This window comes from Baudoinia panamericana, assembly GCF_000338955.1.
Source record: "Baudoinia panamericana UAMH 10762 unplaced genomic scaffold BAUCOscaffold_16, whole genome shotgun sequence".
NCBI lineage: Eukaryota > Fungi > Ascomycota > Dothideomycetes > Mycosphaerellales > Teratosphaeriaceae > Baudoinia > Baudoinia panamericana.
The window spans coordinates 180,734-203,739 of NW_006911272.1; the positions used below are offsets into that span (position 1 = coordinate 180,734).

Below are 23,006 nucleotides of genomic sequence, written 5' to 3' on the forward strand. Positions count from 1 at the left end.
TGCAACGTGGAGCACGAAGATACAGGCCTGCCTTCTCTTGGAGAGGCATTCAGTGTATGCGCCCTAGCTTCCCTTCTACGTACATAAGCTGTCTTCAGCTGAATCGGGAACGATGTAGACGAATAAGGCACGGTAGACCTATCTCCAAGGCGGCACAGAACAGGCTTCACGAGAAGTGCATGCAGAATTGTCGAGTATACTATCTTCTGTCACTGTCACGCTCTTCAAACGAGAGCATGAGTAGCTAGCCAAGAGGAGTCATGTCCGTACGCACGCCACGACATGATAGAGGAGAAGTAGCGTGCATGCACGCCGTGGCACCGAGCTTGGTCAGCCAGCGTCGACGAAAGTCGTTCGATAGGCGTGCAACGGGACGGGTTGGGCGATCCATGACCGATGCATTACTCTAGTTGTATGCTTTCTGACAGCTTCCTTCATCGTCCGTACTCTGCTCACAACTCCATTTGCGTTCGGGAGCGTTGCGCCGACAACGGGTCGAAGTTGAAGAGAGACAAGTGGTTTCTTGGTTTCGCTTGCTTGGTCAGGACTAATCCATCTATCGAGACCATGCCTAGTTGGGGAAGTAGGATGGCGGCGGAAAAGCTTGCTGCGCTCTTTTGATCATTGATGGTCTGGAGAAGGTCCAGCTTGTGCTTTGTTATACTTTTAACAGTGCGGTAGAGGCGCTACAAGCGATGCGTTGCTGTTCACACACGCTCAACGTTTCTTCAGAATGGAACATCGATCAACGGTTGTGGTCATTGCCCTATTTCATGAATCCAGCCAGGGCTGCGTTGGTTTTCAAGCCCTTTCGAGTGTGCCCCAGCGGTGCTCCAGTTCGCGCCCCACCAAATGCCCCAGCGACTCCAAAGCACTTTGTTGTCCAGGCCTAGCTCATTCAAATGAACCAAAGCTCTAGAACCCCTCGATTGCAAACCAGAGATCTGGCACATCGGAATAAAGGCGCACCGTGGGCTTCTGCGTCAATCTGACCTTGCACCGCCTCTCTACATGTCTGACTTTACCCATCAACGTGAAGCACCAAATTTGATGTCCCAGTCCGGTTCGCTCGTCCCTGGTCCGCATATTGCCATCTTCGTCGACGTAAGCTGTCTGACCTACTTCATGAGCCGGCTGGACACTTCATGATCGTTAGGTTAGAAGCGGCCGAAGAGCATAGCAGCCCCGCCTGTACTTATCATCTGCGCTTAAGGTTCCAAGCTAACTGTCAGTACTTCAACGTCACTGCTGTACTCCGGGTCATGCTTCTTTTCGGAGACAGCTTCGTTAATAGACGATTGGCCACCCGCTTCAGTCTCTGTGCAGAACCGTTACCTGCCACAGCACTGATTATACCGTGGCGGAATGGCTTCGCTCTAGCCTGCTCAAAACTAGAAGCCGGCATCTCATAGCAGGCTGTAATGTTGAAAGTACTTCTCAAGGATCGTTGTTATAAGCATATGTCAACGACGATCCCTCCCCGGTCACCGGGTAAAACAGGCTGATGGGTACGCTCTGTCCAGCACTTGGGCTAGAGTCGAGGTCGTGGCTCATGGAGGTCGCTATCACTGCCCTCCCTGCTCTACTAGTGAGACGTAAGCCGTTGAGACGGTCGTACACATAGATGAATCCTTCGAACTTGCGCAAGACTGGAGAACAGTATGTGGAGAAGCACACGCCCGTCTTAATACCACCGACCAGTGCAAACGGAGCTGCGCTCGACATTGCGCTCTCAAACCCGGGCTTTCCGGAGAGCCCAAGGCTTCACACGGTGTGGCGAAGCATTCTGCCGATAACACTGGCGGTCAGGACGGAATTCTCAACTGTGATGTCGCATTTCGGTGTTATCGCTGTCAGGGCGGCACATCCTTCATCGCCTTGCACACAGGCTCATTTGGTGTGGCGCGAACAACGAACCTCTCAAGGCTGTACTACGCGCCAGCAAGCATATCACCGTTGCTTGTCACGCCCGAAGAAGGCGACTGAGCAGCGTTAACTTCGTATCTTTGGCCTGCATGCAGGCTCCGGATGGTTACGTTTGCAGCAACGGCGTCCTTGAACGCTACTTTCTACGCCGATTTGTCGAGCTTCCGGTACGGGTCGCCAAGAGCAAGCCGTAGTGTGCGTGAGCTCGGGTAGAAATGATCAGCATGGAGGAGGCGTATCTGAGTGCGTCGAGGAACTGGAGCCAGTAAACTGCCGGCACTTGATTGTCGAAAGGCAGGGGTAACACTAGCAAGGCGTTCCAGTCAGCGCTTGTGGCCCAGCGCAGACAACGAGCGCTTTGCGCAAGGAAGAATGCATCACGCCCGTGAGGCGTGCACAATGCCCGGGCAGAGGTTGGCATCTAGCGACGGATGAGGGTATTGAGGTTCAAATTGTCGATCATGCCGGGGTTCGGGCACGCTGAGTCGCCTCGATAATGGAGTGTAGTAGGATAGATCGTGCACATAACACAGGCGGCCCATGCTGCCAATATCCCAATGCATTGGCGGCGCTGGATTTGCCGGTCATTCAGGAATATGCCGCGCGCGAGTGAACACTGCATTCGGAGAATAGCGTGCTTCCGCCGCACGTGACGCAGAAAGCGAGACCGAGCGGCAACGGAGTTATGCGCATGCGACTACTCCCAGCACCTGCGACTCGCCAGCAAGCCGCGGCGTGGACGATGCTCCTTATTGTACAAAGCCAAAGGATCGTTGGCGATCTGCCCGAAAGGCGATCTGCTAAGGACATCTGGCTGGCGGGTGGGCGTGCGGATGAGGCTGGAGCATAGCCAGCGGGCGGCCAGGTCACTTTCGTTGCCTAAGAGTACACTGGTCTATAGTTTTCAACGCCACCATGGCTGAAGCGTGTGTTGAGCAATCCTCGTTAGAGTGCATCTTCACATGATAGTTCCCAGTCAACGGTTGGCGCTGACCCATTCCCGGCGTGGTCAAGGCTTCTCAAAGGACATGAAGCTCTGCCGTGGTGACTCAGAGACCATGGCCTTTGGCTGGCTTTCCTGGGGCCTGAGTTAGAAGGCATGGTGCCGATGCAACAGCAACACCGCGTTTGGCTGCAAGCCAGTAACCGACTCCACGCGGGCCAAGGTGAGCCGATTCATATACGACCTTGCACAATCAACAAGGTCCCCTTGCGCGATGGTCTGTGTACCCGCTTGCGGCCGCGCCGTAATACAGGACCACAAGAGGCGCGTTAACCGGCTGCCAAGTCGCGTGCATCCGCTACGTTAGATAGCGAGTGTTAGGAATAACACCGGTATCTGCTAGTTGCCATCGAGGACAGCTCGAAGGAATGCGCGGGGTGGTAGGATGCTCTGTTCTGTTGTCGCTGCAGGATGTAACTGAGAAACGTGCAAGTGCAACCACTGAGACGGTGACTGGTTGTCGTAAATTACACCCTGAGGCGGCATCTCATCGGTTGAACCGATGACAACTCGCGAGTACTACAGTCAGAGCACCGTCAGCTGCCTTCGGTCGAAAGGTGTTGCTCGAGTGAGTCTAGACCGTGAGGTAACTTTCCGGTCTTGAGTGGGACCACTTGGCTTGCGAAATTGCCCAAGGCAAGACGCATGCGTCTTTCTCAAGAGCAACGATTTCGAGGGCGCTTGCGACTTCGTCGAATATGCTGTTAGCAGCCTCCTGCCAGGCGTTTGCGTCAGAGTGGTGACTGGTGAGAGTGTTCGGAGGGCTGTCAAGACCGACGGACCAAGTACGAAGCAGTCTTCCGTACACAATGTGGACATCCTTGGTGAACTGGTGTGGAGCACGCCATATGGGGCAACGTATAGCCTTGCCAGCATGCTGGGATGGGTGCACCGTCAGTGCTTGACGCCACCGGCGCAAAGGTGGGATATGCGGACCACAGATCTTACATGATTCGAGTTTCAGGTGCAGCTTGCTAACGATGGATTGGAGACCATCGCCGAAGCCCTTGATTTACGCAAGGGGTTGTACAGGGTCAGCCACTTGATATTGATGGTCAGCCACTTGATATTGATCTTTGATTTAGAGGAGCTTATGCGCCTTTTGTACTCTCTGTGCCGCATGCTCGACCGCCTTAGACAGGTGCCCAGACTGTGAGCGGTACCCACTCAGCCGATCCACGAGAGGTGAGGGAGGCGCTAGCCAAGAGCCTTTGAGCGTCTGAGGGAGTGTTGACGGCAGTGGGGCCAGAAGAGAAGCGACATCGTTCTGAATAGCGCAGGGCGGGATGCGGTTTGGGTTTGCGAAGGCATGGCAAGGTGGCGCAGTACTAGAGTCCGGTGAGGTCGGGTTCAGCACATGGAACATGAGCCAGACAACAAAGCTGATCGAACGCGAGAAAGATGGTGTGCAGAGTGCATTACGTTGCAGGTGTCCGACGGGCAGATCTTGAAAGGCAATCGAGGAGGAGGAGGGGCTCGGAGAAGGTAGTGAGGACTTCTGGGAGCGAGAAGAATCTGCCGAGGTGCGCCTTACGTTCGGGGTCAACGTTGAGGACCTCGCCGAAGCGGAAGCTGGTATTGATGGTACGGATGACAAGGAGCCATCCCCCAGTAAGGTTGGTGCTTCGATGCTCGGACTTCGGTAAGGAGTGGCTGTTAATGGAGCGAGGCTGGCAGCTTGCTGGGTGTTAGGCTCGCGTCTGTGGTGGCATGTCACTCGCGAGAGCAAATGTGTTCTGCGAAGTGGCGGCATTACATTGATGTCAGTACGATGATGTCAGTACATTCCGATCACTTCGTCTTCAAGCCCAGCAGTCACTTCATGCTTGTCTGCGAGATCTGTCCTGACCGCTCTGTCGCATCGCCGGGTCCGATGATTAGACCGGCCACGGCGACGCGCATACCGCACTTATCAGCATAAAACAGCATGCACGTGCTGTCAGTCTTTTTAGGCGAGGTTACCGCTACCACAATGTGAAGCCTTGGAGAAGCTTAATTATCAGCGACATTGTAGGCTGCGGGAAAGAAAATGTATCATTGAGACCAGATCAGTCCAGTTGTAGCGCGCGGCTGGAATGGAATGTAGTACAACCGGTGCTAAAATAGCCACACATAGTACGTCGGCCAGCACAAAGATTGAGACTTTGCTGCCGGTACAGCACCTTCGTGAACATGCCGGAAGGCGTTTGACCTCACCATAATCCATCGCTGTCCCATACACTGTGGAATTTGTTCGCCCATAACCGATGCTCGAGCTCGCCTGCGAGCAGGTTATACGGGTTCTAGCAGCACGGAAGTCTCACAGTCCCGCTCCAGCATGCTGCGGCGGAAAACGCCCGTCCACAAAGCCTCGTGAAAGGGTCCAATTGCTGATGATGGAGCATTGATATGTCGTTCTAGATGAGACGCGGAGGCCGCGAGTGATATTGGAGGTTGTAGTAGGGCTGCAACTTCGTGCGCAGCGGCAAGGTGGCGTTGATTTGGTGGGGGCGCCCCGCTTTTATCAGACATTGTCTGCTTTTCCGCAGGCTTTGTCTGCAGGCACAGACACGTGCAAGGAGAGCCCGTCACGTGCTCTCGGTCGCGCAACGCCACACCACCTCCCTCTCTCTGCTGCAACGTGCCGGTCCTTCACCTTAAGATCACCTCATGTGTGGTCATCTGTCCAGTTGAATTCATAGCAAGAAGCCGGACTACGCAATGCGCAAAGTGGTAAATATAGTCAGAGTGCCTCGCGCTCTCACTACTCCTCCGCTCTTTCCCGCACTACTGTGCAAGCAAAGCTCCCACAAACGATCAGCACAGCCAACATAAGCACGGAACTGTGGCTCTAAGCGCTGGCAACATGATCAATAGCCTGGAACCTGGCGTCGCTGACTTAGAAGCTTCCTGTGCGACGGTCGAATAGTCAAATTCCGAGTCAACGCAGCACCGGTGTTCATGACTGACCACATACAACGCCCTCCTGTACCCGAGCGTCTCCTGTCCATGCAGCACGCTCGAACATGGCTAATGATGGGGACGTTCTCGATGATTCTCTACGGAAACTAAACACTGCCTACGACATCCAGTCTGTTTTGATCACGCTGAATCTGGCCTGTGAGCAAAGTGAAGCGCGACATCAAGATGTCAGCGGGTATCTTCATCTCCTCACTCCCGCCACTCTTGAGTCGATCGACGGGCTGCTTATAGAGTATTGTAAGAACCACATGGGCCGAAACGTCTCTGCTAGTGTGAGCAGGCTTCACCGTACGGGCTGGCTGCGGCCTCATGAAATCGTCGCGAGGTTTGGGACCAACGCCTTCAGATCCGAGCGGTTCCTTGCTAGCCTCAAGAAGCTCTCGCAGGTGGCCACATTCGACACGGTCTACCCAATCATGCGAGCGGCCCGCAACGAGCGCGCAACAGATGGTGACTCCGTTGCTCGGTGGACGGCCAAAGACGCCGACACTACCATAGGACGCTTGAGTGCTCAGCTTAGTGGGCTGGACAGAGGCTTGAGAGCGAAAAGCACGAAGCCGAAGAGTATGTCAGCAGCGCCGTTGTCCGCATCGAATGGCGGGTTGACAACAGGCGGTAAAGTGACAACCGTCGGACCAGCAGCCTCACTACCCCAATCGCCGTGGCCATCTGCACATGCTCACACTACCCCTGTACGTGCTCGTACAGTCACGCCTTCGGAACCTGACGACCAGGTTCATTTGGAGACCTCCGACAGATCCATCGAGCAAGGCCGTGGTGTTGAAGAACCTGGCAACGACCATCAATTTGACTTCCACGATGAGAGCGGCATGTTCGCACCGGCCGAATACAGCGATGACGGCTCGTATGATGAACCGGATATGGAGCTGGAGTCGCATTGTGGGATCCTGGACAATGCGAGCTTTGAACAGATAGGTGCCGTACTGCCGTCTCCGGTTGAGTCGTCGAAAGCTCTCCTGGATAGACCGAGTATCGTTCCAGACACGAGGCCAAATGACCTTGGAAATACGGGCGCACGGAAGCGGCGCGCTTCGTCCGATGACATTCTCCGCCTACAACCCAAGCGTTCCCGCACTGATGATGAACCTACAGCTGTGCCGCGTCCCGTGACGTCGGTCGGCACAAGCCGAGATCGCAGTGCTCCTGTCGCGAGGGCTGGTGACGACGGCGTTGACAAGGACACTGGAAGCGCACCAGAGCCTCGTAAAGACTCTGTGACCGATGTTGTGGCTCCCAAAGCACCCGCCACTCAAGCCCGACCAGATGGAGCTCTGATCACTGCAACATCTAAGCGAGCCGTTGACGGCAACGACGTCGAGGTCACATCATGGCTGAACGCAACGAACGCTGTCGGATGCCTCGATGCAATAGCACCAGAACATCGTACACACTCTGTGACGAATGTTGTGGCCTCGGAAACATCAGCCACCCAATCCAGACCGAACGAAGCTCTTGACGATGCAGCACCTCAACCAGGAGGCGGCGGCGACGACGTCGTGGTGACATCATGGCTCACCATGCAGGACGTAAGGGACGCTGTGGACCGCCTCCACGCCAAGGATTTCGATGGCTATTTCAACAACGCGCTGATAGACGTCACGCTACGCTTTCTCAACCCCAACCCTCAACTGTGGCACATCGTGGAACCCGGTGCCTACACATTCGAACTCCTCGACCGCCACCAGACTGGGAAGTATCGGGGCGTCCAGGAATCACATCGATACATTGTCCTGCCTGTGTACTTCGCGAAGGCATTGCACTGGGTCATGGCAGTCTTGGACCTAGAGCTCGAAGAGTATGACGTCTACGAGCCAACACAGGACGCAGAGACTTATGCCAAGGCGGAGAGAGTAGTCGACGCCTTCATCGGATGCATGTGCAGATACATAACCGGTACTGATCACGCTGACATTACGACTCCAATCAAGAGTTGGAAGAAGCTGCGTAGAAATGTAAGCTATTGCAAGCACTGTTGGGTGCTCTGTGCACTAATCTTGGGTAGACTCTGTTGCAGCAGCGCGACGCCTACAATTGCGGCTTGTACGGTGTCATCAACACATTGTACCTTATGTACACAGCAGAGCCTTGCACTATGCTTGAACCGGCAGCCTGGCGAGAACTGCTAGCTGCCGGCTTTCGACCTCTCTTAACCGAGCATCACGCAAGCAACCCTGTCGACCAGCCAACAGCGGCGCAATCGGTCCAGATCGAGAATGATCATGACTTTGCTAACGTACAGAGCACGCTGGCCACACAGATACGCCAGGTCAGAAACCAGCGACACTTCTGGCAATCTGCTTCACAGATGCTGGCACACCACGCCGGAAACGAGATAGCACGGATAACCAGCGATCTGGAGAAACACGCGAGAGCCTTCGAAGCTCTCCAGGATTGCCATCGACGTTTCTGCGGCGTCTCCGAGGAAGTAGCAAACGACCTCGTGAAGCTTCAAGCGAAGGCGGGACCTAATCTTCAGCGTCACCAGGACGTGGCTGCCGCGTACCGCTTCAAGACAGGCCTGCGCGTGCATCTGCAGCGAGTGGAGCAGCAACTGCAAAAGACGCTCGAGCGGCTTTCGCAGACAAAGTCTGCGCTTCTGAAGTACTCGAGGAAGCGAGAGGAGCAGTGGCATCTGAGCTGTGAACAAGTGCTCGACGTAGTGGTTCCAACATAGCAATCGGGTGGAGAGCCTTGCTTTATTTAACCTTGCATTATTTAACCTATATTTATATTGACTATTACTGTACGGTGCGAAGGGCAGGAAGTTAGCTGTAAAGTCAGCTATCACGTGTGGAGACTCGAGCGAGTCGGCAAGCAGTGGACTTCCTCCCGACTAAACTTTCGACAGCTTTCAGAGTGAGCAACAATACCTAGGGGACTCAGCTTTAACGGCATTTGTTATTCACTTCGTGGCGCTCTTTCCTCCAGTGAGCGTGCTGCGTGTGTGTGTGCCACGCCGCCTCGGGTGATCCTGATGGACCAGTTCTTGCGTCTTGGTCTTGTCACCTCACGCCCAAAGTTTAGCTACTATGTGGCTTGGTAGGACACAGCACTTTCTAGGCTTCGACAAGGCACCTTTCAGCCTTCGACACAACGCCAGCTCGACGGAGGAGACTGACTGGACGCTATCCGTCATGCCCTGCCATCTGAGACTGCGGCTACAGGAGAGTCTGTAGTGGCCCGCTTGCCAAGTATACATAACTGAAGCTCGAAGCCTCCTCCGCCTCGCCTGTTACTGCGCGCCGATGGCGATGTCTTCGGGGTGGACGTCCGGGGGGTGCAGATCCTGAGTCACGTCAGCGATCTCCGTGTCCGCTTGACCGGAACGCTCCGTGATGAAACGACGTGGAGGCGTGTAAAGGAGCAGCAGCAGTGACTTTTTGGAAGGGTATCGTGGACTGTAACGATGAGGCGGCCAGTGTTGGGTGGACAGCATCTGAGTATAGACCAGCTTTGACCCGGGCGGACCAAGAGGAGATAGATGTGGACTCTGGCGTGGGATCTCAGTACGCGAAGCCGACGGACGTGGACTCCATCGTGGAGTCTAAGTTCGCGAAGCCGTCGTATACGGCAAGCAACAGCTGCGGCTACGTTGCGCTCGTTCCGGGTCCGGCAGCCTACTGCAAGGGTAGTGGCGAGCTTCCCAACCACCAATTCCAGAAAGAGGGTGCACGACCGAACAATATTCCGCACCTCAGACAACAAGATATTTCTGACTACTCTACTGCTTTCCAGCACATCATCAAGCAGCCTGCGACACGTGAAGCTTCCCTTTCTGGTCTCACGTTTTTCTCGTCAGCGAGTTACCGAAGATGAAGAGCGATCCGCCGCTGCCCAATGATCTGAACACTGTTACTGCCATTTACAAAGCCGTCGTTTCGGCAGCCTAGCCAAAATCGGGGATGGTGACGTAGAGTTTGTGGGTTGTAGTGTTTCGCGGCTCTTCAACGGTGAGCCCGCTCCCTATACTGAGTCGTGTATTTGGTATGACAACCGTCCTAACCGTTACTGACGAATAATAGAAAGCCTGCCTCACGCGCGATGAAGGAACGCTAGGTGAACTTGCACCTCTTGTGGGATCATACTAGGCAGTGTCAGAGGCGCTATGAGTCCATAGCATGCAACTCGGAGAGCGACCACATCGCACCAGTTGACGTGCCTTGCCTGATTTTCTGGTTGCTAGTCTTCTTTCTAGCGGATGGCAGACGAGCGAACGGGTCGCCGAGCTAAGATAACGCCACCGGTGCTGCAGTGAGTTAGTGGACCAGTTGGCAGACCTCGTATCCGGCTCCTGAAGTGCGGCCAACTCACTACCACGACTGGCCATTGTCCCACCCTCTGCGGATGTTTGTATCTGTGCACTCAGCGCTTAGTAACGCTCGCAGTGGCGTTGATACAGCTGCACTATACAAGCGTGGCCAAGTTATTGGCATTGATCTCGCCTACCCCCAGAGACAACGATAGGCCGCGCATAGCCTAATTGGAGAAGGACGTGTGATGGCAAATTTAACATTTTCCGAGAGGGCTGAGAGTTGTGATAGCATCTCGCCTGCATGGTCAAAGTCCGAGGTGAGATAGACCCGAGGTCCTGCAGGTGCTTTGAAGTACGCCGTCCTCAAGGCAATTAGCACTCCCGATGTGGGGACAGCGATGAATCCCGTTCTTCCTTGCATAGTAGTTAACGAAGGTAGCACGGTCTACATTTCTTAACAGCGCCACTCCCCTGCGGATAAGGAGTGATGGCTCCGCGAGATCGTCCCCGAAGAGCTCGCTTCTCGCACGTATCAGCCCACCATTGTGGTCATCCGCAAGCTGTCACCACGAGTTGCTGATCCTGCTCTGGTCGCCTATGGCGGCCTCCGTCAAGCCCGGGTCCAGTGAAAACGGCGCAGAGAGGCGGTGCTAGGAGTTTGAAGGATAGATGCTGCATGACGGACCAGAAGTACGGCGCTAAGCAGGCCTGACACTGCCTTCCAAGCTGCAAATAGTAGCCACCCAGCTCTGCTGCCGCAGCGCTTCCCGCTCAACGGAACTCAGCACAGCATAGCCGTCATGATCACCGGCCTCTCAATGTATACCCTCACCCAGCTAACACTCGAGCATCGTTTGACAAACGCGAAGAACGCAGCAGGAAGGCTCATAGTCTCATTTCATCAACATCGTGTCTATTACGCCGCCCTTTCCTATCCTATCCGGATTGACTGACACGCCTCGTGTAAACGGGAGAGGAACAAGAGAAGAGTTAGTCCCGAGCGGTCATCGATCGAAGCGACGTACATTCGCTTGGGCAGGACGGCTTGCTGCAGCGGCATTCGCGCTTTCGAATGATTCAGCGATCGAGCCGAATGCGTGCGTACAATTGCTTGTCGAATCGGTTTCATTAAGCGCACACTGCGGCCGGGGCCTGCCGAGGAGTTCCAAGGAATCCAGAAAGCGTGCGCCGGTTGGGGCGTGTGCGAGCCGCAAGCTCGATGTCGATCTCGCATTGCTCTTGGTGCGGAAGTCGGAAGAAAACAGTGTTGCCGCGTTGAATGGCCGGCTCGATCAAGGGATGTTGCGAGCTTACCACGAAGCGGAATTCGCTGGCGAGGGCGCTTATGCTCGGAGGGCACTTATCCTCCGACAGAACACCCTATTTCCAGTTATCGATGGTGTTGCCAGCCTCGATTGCGCTCTGACACACCTTCAACCCGAACATCTTCCGTCCACGCCAGGACCTTGTGCGCGTAACTGCTCGTTCTCCCGAGCGCACAATAAAGGCATGAAGGCACCTGTCTTGCTATTCTGCGCCTACGCTCATGATGCCATGCAAGACATAGACGTAAACGTAGATGGAAGTACAGGTGGAAGAATGCACGCCGACCACTCCTCTCCAAGCAATCGCGACCGCCACCTAGTACGCCTCGTTTGAGGAGGAGGAAGAGGGATGCGGAGACAACGAGCAACACGACACAAGACCCACGCTCCCACCCCTACCTAACCGCTCCGCCCCGAGCATCCCGACCCACACCCCTGACAAAACAGGCACACCCACCGCATCGATTGATCGATGAGCCTGCTATTGTTTGGGCCATAAGACTGTGCTATGACCCACATAGACAGGTAGACCCTTGTCGCCGGAGCCAGAAGGAGCCTAAGTGACCGGCCGGCTCTTTCCATGGCCGGATTGGAGGGGATGACAGACAGAGCTATTGTTAATCGAGCTGAAGACAGCGGTAGCGGGAGCAGCGCGATACTACGCCCTCTGGATTGGAACGATGACCGAAGCGACGGGCGTTTCCGGAGCGAACAACGGGCACTTTCCGGAAGAGATATGGATGGTGGGAAGCTGACGGCTGCGGCGGCGGGTGGGTGGTGGGTAGTTGTTGTGGCGAGGGTGAGAGGCGCAGGCGCAGGCGCAGGTGGGGCTGTTATTACGGGTGCGGGTGCGGGTTGAGGCTGTTGTGGAGGTTGGGGAAGGAGTGGGAGGAGTATTTGGTGTGCTTGGGTCGGGAATTGTGGCTGTAGACGTAGACGTAGACGTGTGTATTGGACAAGGCGTCGAACGTGGCGAAGAGGGCATAGTCGAGAGGAAGGCTTCCATGGTGGTGGTGCTGCTGCTGCTGCTGCTGCTGCTCTTGCCCGACCATACGGCAGGATGCAGTGTGGTGGTGGAAGGTGGTGTGGGAGAGGGCGGGAGGATAGGGAGGGCGGGAGCGATGCTGAGGAAAAGGTCGCGAAGGTAGGCTTGAGATTGGCGATATGGCGACGCTAGTCAGTTTCCACTTCGACTGCACAAGACGAATAAGAGGGCGAGGATAAGATACGTAGACGCACATCTGCGTTATTTAAACGCCATCTCGTCGTCGATCATCTATGTTCCGCCGTACGAGTCCGTCACGACCCCGTGAGCGGTGCCGGTTAGTTAAACACTGAGGATGGAGAGCATCTTGTTAACGCTGTAGGTGGCGGGTGCCGGGAATGGGAGACGGGAAATGATGTGCCAGATGATGGACATGTACCCTTTACTCATTCAATCCATTTCATCTTCCCAATCCACATTCTCCAAGTCATATGCATCATCTTACCCAAGCACATCACCTCATCCATCCGCTTCCGGTTTCGGTGCAGGACCATTCTGTAGCGCAACCATCATGTCTCTCTGGCTACTCATCCTAGCGTGGGCACCTCATCTTGTATGTCTCGAACCGCATGAGGAGAGGAAGAGATGGTGTCGTTTCCCCTTTTCTTCTCCTCCTCCGTGGAAGAACTTTTATGCGGCGAATAAGACAGCAATACAACTTCAATATATGGTGGTCGTGTTGTATACGTACCCCACAATCCGCTACTGCATCATCCCTGTCGCCCAGACAGCGATGTTGATGCATGGCGAAATGAGGAAAGCAGGCTTGCATAAACGACACAACATCCAGTGTCTGCACCAGCATCACATCCTACAAACTTCGCTTCGACTCCTCCAACAAACCAACGAGCGATACGCGAATGCTCGAGACAGGAGCATCACCGCTTCATGCATATTCCCGCTCACACCTTCCCGCCCATTCGTCTCCGGTGTCTGACTAGCGGCGCCTTCCTCCCAGCGCCGCAGAGACATGGCCCGGAACGCCCAGTCTAGCTACGGTCAATCTTATATGCGTGCGTTTCGGCGACATCAAACTATGTCTAAGACTGAGCTCTCAGTTTCGGTGACGATGCGTCGACGTTGTGTGAGACAGGAGGAGCACCTGCTCGCAAGCCCAGCAAGACTTCCGCTGGGCCACCACGCAAATTCCGAATGAAGTTTTCCTACAAAGCTGGCAGTACAGGCAGACAAGTTCGCATCTATCCTTCCTGAGCTGGAACACTTCCCTTCCGAGGTGCACCGGCACCGCTCGTCTTCTCTTCTACTGCCGTATGTGCACCTCATCGTCATTCTCCGTCTTCTTCGCTTTGTTCTGTATCCATGTCCGCCATCGTCATAAGACCTGGCCTCGCTCGCTTAGCGCTTCTCATATCATTCAGTCAGATGTCTACGAACACATCTTCTTCAACATCCTCCATCACAGATCCCAGATTTAACCACGACAGCAGCGACCACGCAGAAGCATACGGGTGTCTGTCTGCTGTGCCGTACGCCATCGGTTTCGCGACGTTGCAGACGCGGTATAACTGCGGTAGCTTCACCTCCGGAGCAAAGAGGTAAGGCGCACGATGCCCCCTGCACAATCATTCGCATCTCCATCTTCTCCTCACCTCCACGGCATCGACACGCTGAGCAGTTCAAAGCTGGATGTACGAGACAAGTGCATGTACTACTGATACGGCATGGCGCCTACGAAAGCTCGATAAACCCAAGTAGCCCAAACTAACCGTCCGACCCACAGGATCTACCTGCCCAACCATCACACCAATCTTCAACACCCGCCTGCTAACTCCACCCTCTACCCGACTCTACTCTACTCTCCAATCGAACGAACTACCGACTACTATTGCCACCATCCAGCAAACCGGACTACCGATCCTCCACCCCTCCCAGCCTATTCCAACTCACATACGCCGACCAAGCCACCTGGAAGCAACAAGCAAACATGCTACTAACACTCTACATCAGCCACGCATACACCTGCACCTCCTCCCGGGCGGCCATCTGGACCGTCCGTGATGGCGAGGGTGGGTATCACGAGTCGTGGACCGCGAGTTTTGGGCTAACAGGGAGGCGATCCGCTCGCACTGCTTATCGCATCTTTCACTTGTCTGCTGTTTTGGTGTTGTGCTGCTTTCATTCCGCTCCTTCCCCTCATTTCAATCTTCGTCGAATCAGGACAGATACCATTGCCATCTACGTGTGCAATCCTGTTTCCAGGCATCTAGCGTTGAGCGCAAGCACTATTATGCTGGCTAGTGTAAGGGAAAACGTAGTGTCGCGGGTTATGGCGGACAATGCAAGCTGCGCCCGCCGCCGAGGATGATGCGGGACTTCCCGAGCTTGTGCTTGTGCCCGGCTTCCAGGATGCTGCGGGTGAAACCCAGAGTGTGGGGAAGGGTCAACTCGATGAATTCGTAGCCGCTGCGCGCCTTGCTGAGAACTCCAACAGCAGCGGCTCGATCAGTGATGTGACTGGCCCTGTCAATAGCACCTATGCTTGGGGCGATGATGAAGCCCAATATATTACCGGCGCATGGAAAGTACGCTAGAAGGGGAACGACGCGAGCAGCAGCGTGTACGGTGTTGCCCAGAATGGTTGTGAAGTACTAGACGGCTTATCCGACGCTGCACACGAGGACGAGTTCTGCTTGGCTGAGGCTCAGAACTTTACACATGCGCCTGAGCCAGCCGATTGGCAGCATCCATCAAGCAATGCAACCGGTCAAGCTGATGGCATAATCATCGACAACATCATGCATGTGCCTGGTGATGGCGGCGAAAATGCGGCGGGATGGGCAGACTAGTGGCAGTGGCCATCGCTCGTGGAGGAGGAAGTGTACACCAACCCGATGAACGGCAGCAGTGAAGGATAGCAAGCTGGTGACATCATAGTATTAAAACAGAAAGAGAGACACGGAAGCCACGTATGATCTGTAGCGACATCTGGTACGGAATCGCAGACGGAAACAGCGATTCCGGGTTGCGAGACGGGCAAAGGAGGTGTCTCGTCAGTAGCCAGCACTTGGCAGAGGCTTGCTTTGGTAGCGATGTAGCATTCAGAGTATTCGAACATCGATCAAGGTTCCACCAATATGATGAGAGATGATAGAGTGATTATGCTGCCGCCAGACAGCCGACCGTAGAAAGGTACGTATGCTTTTCGAGTGGCATAGGGAAAAGGCAAAGCATGCTCGTCGATCCGAACGAATCATTATGCCTTACTCGTCGTGATGTAAGTCAGGAAGTCGCTCAGGACGCATCCTTCATCGACGTGCGCTGCTTGCGACCTGCAGACGCGAGAGCGTCCGCTTTCTGCTTCTTCTCGTCCATCTCCGCTTGCATGTAGCCGCTCGCCCGATTACCTCAACCTATTCATGTTTGAGCCCGCCTGCAATGACGCGACATAGACCTTTATCAACAGCTATCCTGGTCGAAAGCACTGTACTGCTCAAAGAGAATAGCAAGACTTCCTCTGGGCGGGTAGCAGCCAAAGCTGCACCCGGTTGGTAGGGCTGAGCCCCGAGTTTGGGCCGGATGGCCCGGATTCCAGGCACAATCTTCAAGGCGGGGTGTCATTGGACGAATGGCTAGAACAATAGGCACAAGTCGAAATGTCATTGACCGAGCCCGTATCTCGGGCAAACATAAAAATGTTATTGGTTGAGTCTAAGGCACATTGGCCAGACTACCTCTCGTCTTCATAGTAATCAATCACAGTACACTTGAGCCAATGTCAACGTACCTACCATGTTCGCTTATAAAGAGGACTATCTTAGCCTGAAGGTAAGTACATGTCCACGGCCATGTGGGCGCCAATGTAGCCGCTCGCACCAACACCTCGACAGTCCATCCTGCTGGTGAAAGCTCGCCCGACCACGCTTCCACCCCAGGTCTTCGCATTGCGGCAGCATGCTGCGACTTCTCGTCTTCCTGCAACATGCATTTGGCCGGTTTGGCCCGGTCCGTAGTAGCAGCGTGCTTGTCGACCTACAGACCGGTCTTTGACTCGGCTAGTCTCTTTGGCAACTTATATACAGCTAGCTCTATCCACTGAGTCCGCTTTGCCACATGACCATCTGCATCACGATGCAATCTGCCGAGACAATAGTACCGTACCTCAACAACGCTTTTTCCATCGCAGCGACAGTCCATCCACGGTGGAGACGACAAGGACTAGCCGGAAACGCAAGCGAGCAGGCACACCACTGCCTATACGAGAGGATGTCTTTGAAGATCGCTAGAACTTTCGGTACGGAGTGAAGCCGTCGAACAATCGCGAAAGTCTGAGGAAGCACAAGAAGTTTACTGTAGGCAGCGAGAGCACCGGACAGTGAACGCATCCTTGTTAAGCACGATACCGCCGAGTCCCAGAGTATGGACACTGGCACTACGCAATAGAAGGCTGAGGTACTCCCAGGCCAGCACCTGCCGAAGGACACACCAGCACCAGCACCACCATGTTCCAAGCCAACGGAGGAGATGAGCGTTACTGATCAACGCGCAGATCCGCCGATGCTTAACAATATCCACTCAACCACCAGCCAGCAGCTGCCCAATCTCCTACCAGCACCAGCACCATCAACGAATGGACGCGCAGATTCGCCAAAGTCAAAAACCATCCACCCACCCTCCAGCCAGCAGCCGACTAAGCATCCGCCTCAGCGTCCGGCAATGTCCGTCGAGACATCGGAGTTGGACTTGCCCGGCAGCTTCCGCACATCCACCTCTATCACCAACGCCGCAGACCTCTCGCACTCCAGTCCGTTGCCGACACCCACCAATGCTGGCACATTCACGTACCCAGACCTCTCGCACCAATCGGCCTCGACGTTAAGGATGGTGGTATGCGCGTTGGCGAGGTCGTTAGTCGCAATCGCAGTCGCAGTCGCAGTCGCAGACGGACAGGTAAAGGTAGTAGTTAAGCGCTTCTCGCTTGCAGTTGCAGGCGGACGGGTGAAGGTAGCGGTGGAGTGCTTCTTTCCCTTCTCCGCCGGAGCCGGAGCAGAAACTGAAGACGTCGAGTTGCAGATCTCTGCCGCCTGATGCGCCGCAGCGCGAGTGCAAGAAGATGCTTTGGCATGAACGAAAGCAGCAGGCCACGTACCGTGGGGAGCGCCACGCTCCTCCTGTCAGCCTACCTCTATTTCTACAACCCCATCATCTCCACTGCTGCCCTCCTGCAGCTCAGCCAAGACCCCCTTGGACAAGCGCCGTTACACCGAACCTTTCCTCCATCTCCCCCGGGAAAGTGATATTCTTCCGTCACCCACGCCAGCGTGTTCTCAACGGTGCGCTCCATCTCTACTTTTCCTTCTCCAACATCCCAGCCAAGCTAGATGAACAGAGTAGCGAAGTCGGCGGGACGCAGTTGGGCGATGCTGCTTGCGGAGAGATCGGTGAAGAAGGACTGGATGACAGTCGGCGTTGTGTTTCTTGGCCGGCATTGTCAGTTGTGTCTCGCTTGGATGCTTTGGTCAGGCGTAGTGTGAGAATGACTTACATGACCGGGCGGAAGCTGTGATTTCGATACGTTATTGCGCAGGACTGCCTTTGCAGTAGTGCACGGCGCCAAGACTAGGTAAAGCTCTAATGGTGTCTGGCAAGAAGCGGCAGCGTAGCTCTTGTGTAGCGTGGAAATGGTTGAACGAAGATACTATCAGGGTAGATGGCCCGCTTGCTCGCGAACAGCTGCGCCCAGTAGGAACCGGAGGCCAGCACCGCTATAGATGGCCGGTCCAGCTACTTCTCGGAGTGTTTTGGTGCGAGTGTCCACCCGAGGCGTAGAGTTATACTACCAGTCTTGCCCGGCCAGTCGTCCGCCCCGGCTCCGGCCTGCTCCGGCTTGATCCAGATGGTGGCGATAGGAACGGCGGCGGTGGCGGACAACGGATTGCAGACCTAGACCACGAGCCTCTACAGCCTTCCATTTCCGCCGGACCGGTCTCCGTCTCCGGAATGGTTGTACCCTGAGATTCCGCCTTTATCAGCATGCCATAGCGGCGGAGTGCTCGTTTACATGTTAAAAAGGGCAGATGCGAATTCCATCATTGCCGGTCCGGCCGGTTCGGTGCGTGCATCAGCTGTCTCGGCTCGGTCCATGACGCCGTGGACGGCTCAAGTTACAGTGGTCCTATGCGGTACGCTAGACTGGCTGGTAGGTGATTGATGTTCGACGCCTTGAGTTTAAGCCCAAGTCGTTGGCAGGACGGGTGCAAGTGGCTTGCGATGGTGTGTACGAAGGCGTAGCTACTGCTGCGGGCTTTGTTCAGCAAGGAGACAGTTCGAGAGAAAGGAGGATATGTGGCCGACCCGTTGGGGCCACCGACGATGTGCGGCGCACTTGTAGCTGATGCTGCTGGTGAGACTATCGTTCGTCGAGTGGTAGCTATTGCCGGGTCATACTGTGGAAGGGCTTGACAGGTCAACCACGCTACTCTGCGTCCAAGTGGTAGGGGCTAAATACAGCCGCGAAACTCTTCTGCTTCTTCTTATCCTTCCTCTTGGGTTCTCTCGTCCGTCGCTCGAAGCAGCCTGAACCTTAATTGAGTGAATGGTTCGCGCCAAGGCCGGGTCGCAAAAGGGACTAGAGATGTCGTCTTTCGCATGTTGGCCTTCTCAAAGTCTGGCAACTGTAATCAAAAGCCCGGTTGCCGGCCTTACTCTATGGTGGAAGCTGGACTCTGAACTTCATCTTATGCTCGAGAAGTCGTGTCCGATCTCTCGCAGAGCAAAAGTAGCGGGGCCTTGCGGCTTGCTGTGATTGCCTGTCATACAGTCAGTAACAACGTAAATCCGAAGCTCATTGAAGAGTGCATATACCCTGAGCAGCAATGGTTCAATCCCAATCGGCTAGACCGCCGACTTCCTGATACGCAGAAGTTGCTCTAAATGATCGTCCACTCCATATGGACCATTCTTGCCCTTGGGCTCCTCGTGCCGTGAGCCTGCGATCGGGATCCTCTACTACCGCAGTGGGCTCCGTTAAAAATGTGACTGGAGTGGCAGCTACTTTGATTGCGAGGACAGGCTGTGTCCATCATTTGGCTGACGAGCCATGGCCTTTGGCTTGGCAGAGTTGGTGATGCGAGCACTACACGACCCCACTTGAAAGCAGGGCGTGCTGAACGCTGATAACGCAAGCTTCTGCACAATGAGTGTATCAAGCAGTGCTCTGTGCTGAAGTGGAACAACAAGCCAGTATGTTTGCGCTCCGGCGACTAGGAGCTTGATTGACCTCAAGCGACAACTTCAACGTGCAGCATCGCACAAATTTGTTCCACTTGACGCGAGTAGGAATGTGACCTGAATGCGGGGCTCCCTCCGGGATGGGCAAGTTGGCGTAGTGTGGAGGTTGATCGTTCGGGTTGTAAATGATGTACTGTTGGCGAACCCTATTCAAAGACACGGAGTGCAAGCGCTTGAGCTGGTGCGTCATAAACTGCTCGTCTTGTATGCACGTTGATTCGTGGGCGCGGCACAAGAAGCAGCCTCGCTGTATCTGCAATTGGATCTCCTAATAAAGAGACCGTGGGCAGTCCGCGGTTAATCTTGTTCATACGCTCGTCGTACTTGTTTGAATGCTAAAGTCTCTGCGGCTTCAGTGCGTGAACGCAGGTCTCCAATGTCGAAGGGCGAGAAACCGGTAACAGTCATGGCCTCTCACGCCACTGTCTGCCCACCTCAGCAACTGTTGATTGAAGGTGGTCACTATGCGGATGCGAAGATGAGCTGCGACTGGTACATGCCAAAGAGCGCACCCGTAGACCGTCGTCATCCCACTGTGCTCGTGACTGTGCAGCGGCGTTAGCCCAGAATTGTCGGCCACGATCAACTAGCTGTCCAGTCTGTGGGAATCAAGCCTTGAACCCAAACAACGTTTACTTGTCGACATCCTAATGGACACGTCAACGGCCTGATAAAGGGAATGTTGTTCTAGCCCAGCGGGATCGTGGCAAGCCTTAATGCATTGCGATCGCTGGGTGCATGCAATAGGACAGGGTGCTTCAGCGAAGCCCTAGCTGCCACGAGCAGCTTTGGCGAGCGTCTCCGGTGTTGGTTCCACAGACTAGGTGTTCGGCCCTTTCTGTCTCTTATGCGGCCTGAAGCGCTCCGTAGCGGGCACTTCATTAGAGTGGTGCCATTCATACGGGAGTGGCTGCAAACATCTGATCCAGTCGATGGCCCACAGTAGGCAATTGAGCGAAGCTCAGAATGGCAGACCTGCAAGTCTTTGTTCATGTCATCCCTCCAGCTTAGTGCTGTGACCTGAATCGTATGTTCGCGGACGTGCGGAACACATATCTTCGGGGTTGGCACCTCCCGGTGAGCAATGTCGGGTATCGTAGGTATAGTTCGTCAACGGAGTCATTGGCACGCGCAACAACAAGGCAGCGCCTTATGATCGGTGCTATGGAGTCCTCCTCTAGTTTTGATGATATGTGCTGCTCCAATGGTTGTTGACATTCTTGAGCCTTCGACATGGCCTGAGGTGCACGCGGTGGCTTCCTCGACGCCAGCCAAGCAAACGACATGCAAGCTTTGTGTGGCGTCATGCGCAGAAGCAAGCGCGTGTTCACGTGACTGCTAGGAAGTGACCGTTGCGTACACAATCCACACGTCTGTCTTACTAGCATTTTATCGTAATGTTCGGTCGTGGAAGTAGCAAACATGCTTCATGCAAAAGCCTCGTCAATCGATCGATCTCAATGTCCTCACTGCCTGTTGCCCTTCACCACTCCCTCCACCCACCAGCGACATTTCCACACACACCCCCACCCTCCGGGCTCATGCTCTTCATCACCATAAGTCCGGGTCACCCAGTTTCTTGCCTGCATACTTCCAAGTCGCCGTCGGCAAGCATTTGCAGGCAATACAGTATGCCAGCCATCCCCAATTTCAGTAGCCCTCCTCAAACGCATTTGTCATTCGTCGCTTGTACAGGTGCTCGTTCGCGTACGCTCGTAGACTTTAATCTTGACCATGGCTGCTCCATAGACGTTATAACAACAACTGGAAGACCGGCGTACTCTTACTTACCGGCAGCCAATTCTCAGCGGACGTCTGGCCACCTCTCTTACAGATGATTGTGGTTAGCCATCCTACGCCTCTCCTCTCCACCAGCCGGCTTCAAGATGTGTCTACTGTGTCGGCGCTCTGGCTCTGCCCTGCCTCCTCATTCGACCGACTCCCGGTCTCGACAGGACAACCAGATGGCTGGAGGGGCACTTCGAGACAAGCTCGTTCCGAAGCTAAACAGGTCGGAGGTTCTAATCGTTTGTAGGAGGCGCGGAAGGCATAGAATCAACGAGCAGGACCGACACCGCTACTTGCATGCGGCCGGAGTATTCAACAGAAGCAGTAGCTCGAGTACGTAGGTCCGGAAGCAGAGGTTTCCTGCTTACACCCTCTGCATCTGTCGTCGTTGTTGAATTCATTTGCATAGGACGTGGCTTGCGCTCGCCAACCCAAAAAGTCATTGTGATGCGAAAACGGGCGCGAGTCAGCGCCGAAGGCGTACATTGCACTGTGAACCTGGCTTGTCGCTGTCAGTGGCGAGGCACGCACTGGCGGATAACCACTAACTCGAAGTGGGGTCCAAAGTGCCACCGATACACAGTCTACCAATACTGCCTCGGTGCTACGACCGGCATCGAGCTATAGCGACCTGAGCAGACCCAAGTATGGACCCGCCTTCTTCCCGCTGGCGTTTCGCTTGACGTACACTAGGCTTCCGGTGTTGCATCAAGCTTCATCCTCCGAATCGGACAGCTGAAGCTCCGCAAAGCGTAGAGCGACTTCGGCCACCACAACATACGGTTGGACTGATACAGACAGCCACGATCGGAGCTCGCTCGACAGGTAGCGCTGCAAAGGCGAGATCGTTGGGATACCGAATACTTCGCGCCTTGCAACCCACTGCAGAATGGCGTCAATGTACTCAGATGGAAAGGACGACGGGTACCGAGAAAAGAGGTCGAGCAGCTGAGCCACGGTATATGCAGATCGGAGGGTTAGCATTGTAGTGTCCAGATCTTCGGAGAAGTTGTAGGCCAGTCGCGTATGCCAGAGGTGCGAGATATAGCTCCCATGTTCGAGTTGCTTTCCCAACCGAAGGTCGTCGGTGATAGAGGGTAGAAGGATACCATCGGATGTCGAGGCAGAAGGTGTACCTGTCATGTCGTTCGCCCAGTCTCGGTAGCGGCCAATGCTGTCATCCGTGAAGTCTACCTCGATAAGCCAGTGCGGTGAGACGTGCCCAAGGAACGGGAGCAAGGTATATCTGCCAGTGGTAGTGCGAATGAGCCCTGCTTCACTTCTCAGCGTCGTTACCACAACTGTATGGGCAAAAGCTTGCGTACTTACTGGGTTGACGACCGCGGAGCCGTTGGTATTGGACAGGAGCAAGCTCGACGGGCATTTTCGTAGCTTCCGTCTGCGCCTCCATGCTTTACAAACGCAACAGTGTCTTGC

General features: G+C 54.9%; 15 protein-coding genes across 15 annotated transcripts; 8 read left to right on the forward strand and 7 right to left on the reverse strand.

Annotated features, from left to right (window-relative positions):
- Positions 1-653: 653 nt before the first annotated feature.
- On the forward strand, positions 654-1,019 carry BAUCODRAFT_332834 (uncharacterized protein). Its single transcript, XM_007683715.1, has one exon. The coding sequence runs from the start codon at positions 696-698 to the stop codon at positions 891-893; it is 198 nt and encodes a 65-aa protein (XP_007681905.1). The 5' UTR covers positions 654-695; the 3' UTR covers positions 894-1,019.
- Positions 1,020-1,437: 418 nt separating this feature from the next.
- On the reverse strand, positions 1,438-1,725 carry BAUCODRAFT_127475 (uncharacterized protein; the record flags this gene model as incomplete). Its single annotated transcript, XM_007683716.1, has 1 exon — positions 1,438-1,725. One exon carries the CDS (start codon positions 1,723-1,725, stop codon positions 1,438-1,440), a length of 288 nt encoding a protein of 95 aa, XP_007681906.1.
- A 433-nt stretch (positions 1,726-2,158) lies between these two features.
- BAUCODRAFT_39786 (uncharacterized protein) lies at positions 2,159-2,860 on the reverse strand. The gene has a single exon (XM_007683635.1). The coding sequence runs from the start codon at positions 2,466-2,468 to the stop codon at positions 2,304-2,306; it is 165 nt and encodes a 54-aa protein (XP_007681825.1). The 5' UTR covers positions 2,469-2,860; the 3' UTR covers positions 2,159-2,303.
- A 1,077-nt stretch (positions 2,861-3,937) lies between these two features.
- Positions 3,938-4,418, reverse strand: BAUCODRAFT_332829 (uncharacterized protein). The gene has a single exon (XM_007683717.1). The coding sequence runs from the start codon at positions 4,293-4,295 to the stop codon at positions 4,011-4,013; it is 285 nt and encodes a 94-aa protein (XP_007681907.1). The 5' UTR covers positions 4,296-4,418; the 3' UTR covers positions 3,938-4,010.
- A 1,068-nt stretch (positions 4,419-5,486) lies between these two features.
- Positions 5,487-9,078, forward strand: BAUCODRAFT_143968 (uncharacterized protein). Its single transcript, XM_007683718.1, has 2 exons — positions 5,487-7,863; positions 7,914-9,078. The coding sequence occupies exons 1-2, from the start codon at positions 5,935-5,937 to the stop codon at positions 8,583-8,585; spliced, it is 2,601 nt and encodes an 866-aa protein (XP_007681908.1). The 5' UTR covers positions 5,487-5,934; the 3' UTR covers positions 8,586-9,078.
- A 65-nt stretch (positions 9,079-9,143) lies between these two features.
- On the reverse strand, positions 9,144-9,647 carry BAUCODRAFT_143969 (uncharacterized protein; the record flags this gene model as incomplete). The annotated part of the gene is made up of 1 exon (XM_007683719.1): positions 9,144-9,647. A coding segment is annotated over one exon (445 nt), but the record flags the coding sequence as incomplete, so codon positions are not given.
- Positions 9,648-10,330: 683 nt separating this feature from the next.
- BAUCODRAFT_39789 (uncharacterized protein) lies at positions 10,331-10,640 on the reverse strand. The gene has a single exon (XM_007683636.1). The coding sequence runs from the start codon at positions 10,582-10,584 to the stop codon at positions 10,354-10,356; it is 231 nt and encodes a 76-aa protein (XP_007681826.1). The 5' UTR covers positions 10,585-10,640; the 3' UTR covers positions 10,331-10,353.
- Positions 10,641-13,330: 2,690 nt separating this feature from the next.
- Positions 13,331-13,697, forward strand: BAUCODRAFT_332915 (uncharacterized protein). Its single transcript, XM_007683720.1, has one exon. It carries the CDS (start codon positions 13,504-13,506, stop codon positions 13,687-13,689), a length of 186 nt encoding a protein of 61 aa, XP_007681910.1. The 5' UTR covers positions 13,331-13,503; the 3' UTR covers positions 13,690-13,697.
- A 689-nt stretch (positions 13,698-14,386) lies between these two features.
- BAUCODRAFT_332919 (uncharacterized protein) lies at positions 14,387-14,967 on the forward strand. The gene has a single exon (XM_007683721.1). The coding sequence runs from the start codon at positions 14,479-14,481 to the stop codon at positions 14,857-14,859; it is 381 nt and encodes a 126-aa protein (XP_007681911.1). The 5' UTR covers positions 14,387-14,478; the 3' UTR covers positions 14,860-14,967.
- A 9-nt stretch (positions 14,968-14,976) lies between these two features.
- Positions 14,977-15,619, reverse strand: BAUCODRAFT_39790 (uncharacterized protein). The gene has a single exon (XM_007683637.1). It carries the CDS (start codon positions 15,607-15,609, stop codon positions 15,337-15,339), a length of 273 nt encoding a protein of 90 aa, XP_007681827.1. The 5' UTR covers positions 15,610-15,619; the 3' UTR covers positions 14,977-15,336.
- Positions 15,620-16,745: 1,126 nt separating this feature from the next.
- Positions 16,746-17,916, forward strand: BAUCODRAFT_332947 (uncharacterized protein). The gene has a single exon (XM_007683722.1). It carries the CDS (start codon positions 17,016-17,018, stop codon positions 17,577-17,579), a length of 564 nt encoding a protein of 187 aa, XP_007681912.1. The 5' UTR covers positions 16,746-17,015; the 3' UTR covers positions 17,580-17,916.
- A 2,148-nt stretch (positions 17,917-20,064) lies between these two features.
- On the forward strand, positions 20,065-20,406 carry BAUCODRAFT_332932 (uncharacterized protein). Its single transcript, XM_007683723.1, has one exon. The coding sequence runs from the start codon at positions 20,158-20,160 to the stop codon at positions 20,341-20,343; it is 186 nt and encodes a 61-aa protein (XP_007681913.1). The 5' UTR covers positions 20,065-20,157; the 3' UTR covers positions 20,344-20,406.
- A 632-nt stretch (positions 20,407-21,038) lies between these two features.
- On the forward strand, positions 21,039-21,742 carry BAUCODRAFT_332967 (uncharacterized protein). The gene has a single exon (XM_007683724.1). The coding sequence runs from the start codon at positions 21,179-21,181 to the stop codon at positions 21,617-21,619; it is 441 nt and encodes a 146-aa protein (XP_007681914.1). The 5' UTR covers positions 21,039-21,178; the 3' UTR covers positions 21,620-21,742.
- BAUCODRAFT_332979 (uncharacterized protein) lies at positions 21,743-22,236 on the forward strand. Its single transcript, XM_007683725.1, has one exon. It carries the CDS (start codon positions 21,867-21,869, stop codon positions 22,194-22,196), a length of 330 nt encoding a protein of 109 aa, XP_007681915.1. The 5' UTR covers positions 21,743-21,866; the 3' UTR covers positions 22,197-22,236.
- A 41-nt stretch (positions 22,237-22,277) lies between these two features.
- BAUCODRAFT_127483 (uncharacterized protein) lies at positions 22,278-22,980 on the reverse strand (the record flags this gene model as incomplete). The annotated part of the gene is made up of 2 exons (XM_007683726.1): positions 22,278-22,840; positions 22,899-22,980. The coding sequence occupies 2 exons, from the start codon at positions 22,978-22,980 to the stop codon at positions 22,278-22,280; spliced, it is 645 nt and encodes a 214-aa protein (XP_007681916.1).
- Positions 22,981-23,006: the final 26 nt, after the last annotated feature.

Coding starts and splice junctions, on each gene's coding strand:
- BAUCODRAFT_332834 (XM_007683715.1), top strand. CDS start 696: ATGCGTTGCTGTTCACACACGCTCAACGTTTCTTCAGAATGGAACATC.
- BAUCODRAFT_39786 (XM_007683635.1), bottom strand. CDS start 2,468: ATGGGCCGCCTGTGTTATGTGCACGATCTATCCTACTACACTCCATTA.
- BAUCODRAFT_332829 (XM_007683717.1), bottom strand. CDS start 4,295: ATGTTCCATGTGCTGAACCCGACCTCACCGGACTCTAGTACTGCGCCA.
- BAUCODRAFT_143968 (XM_007683718.1), top strand. CDS start 5,935: ATGGCTAATGATGGGGACGTTCTCGATGATTCTCTACGGAAACTAAAC. Junction 7,864..7,913: donor GGAAGAAGCTGCGTAGAAAT/GTAAGCTATTGC, acceptor AATCTTGGGTAG/ACTCTGTTGCAGCAGCGCGA.
- BAUCODRAFT_39789 (XM_007683636.1), bottom strand. CDS start 10,584: ATGCAAGGAAGAACGGGATTCATCGCTGTCCCCACATCGGGAGTGCTA.
- BAUCODRAFT_332915 (XM_007683720.1), top strand. CDS start 13,504: ATGGCCCGGAACGCCCAGTCTAGCTACGGTCAATCTTATATGCGTGCG.
- BAUCODRAFT_332919 (XM_007683721.1), top strand. CDS start 14,479: ATGCTACTAACACTCTACATCAGCCACGCATACACCTGCACCTCCTCC.
- BAUCODRAFT_39790 (XM_007683637.1), bottom strand. CDS start 15,609: ATGTTCGAATACTCTGAATGCTACATCGCTACCAAAGCAAGCCTCTGC.
- BAUCODRAFT_332947 (XM_007683722.1), top strand. CDS start 17,016: ATGAGCGTTACTGATCAACGCGCAGATCCGCCGATGCTTAACAATATC.
- BAUCODRAFT_332932 (XM_007683723.1), top strand. CDS start 20,158: ATGTCGAAGGGCGAGAAACCGGTAACAGTCATGGCCTCTCACGCCACT.
- BAUCODRAFT_332967 (XM_007683724.1), top strand. CDS start 21,179: ATGTTCGGTCGTGGAAGTAGCAAACATGCTTCATGCAAAAGCCTCGTC.
- BAUCODRAFT_332979 (XM_007683725.1), top strand. CDS start 21,867: ATGCGGCCGGAGTATTCAACAGAAGCAGTAGCTCGAGTACGTAGGTCC.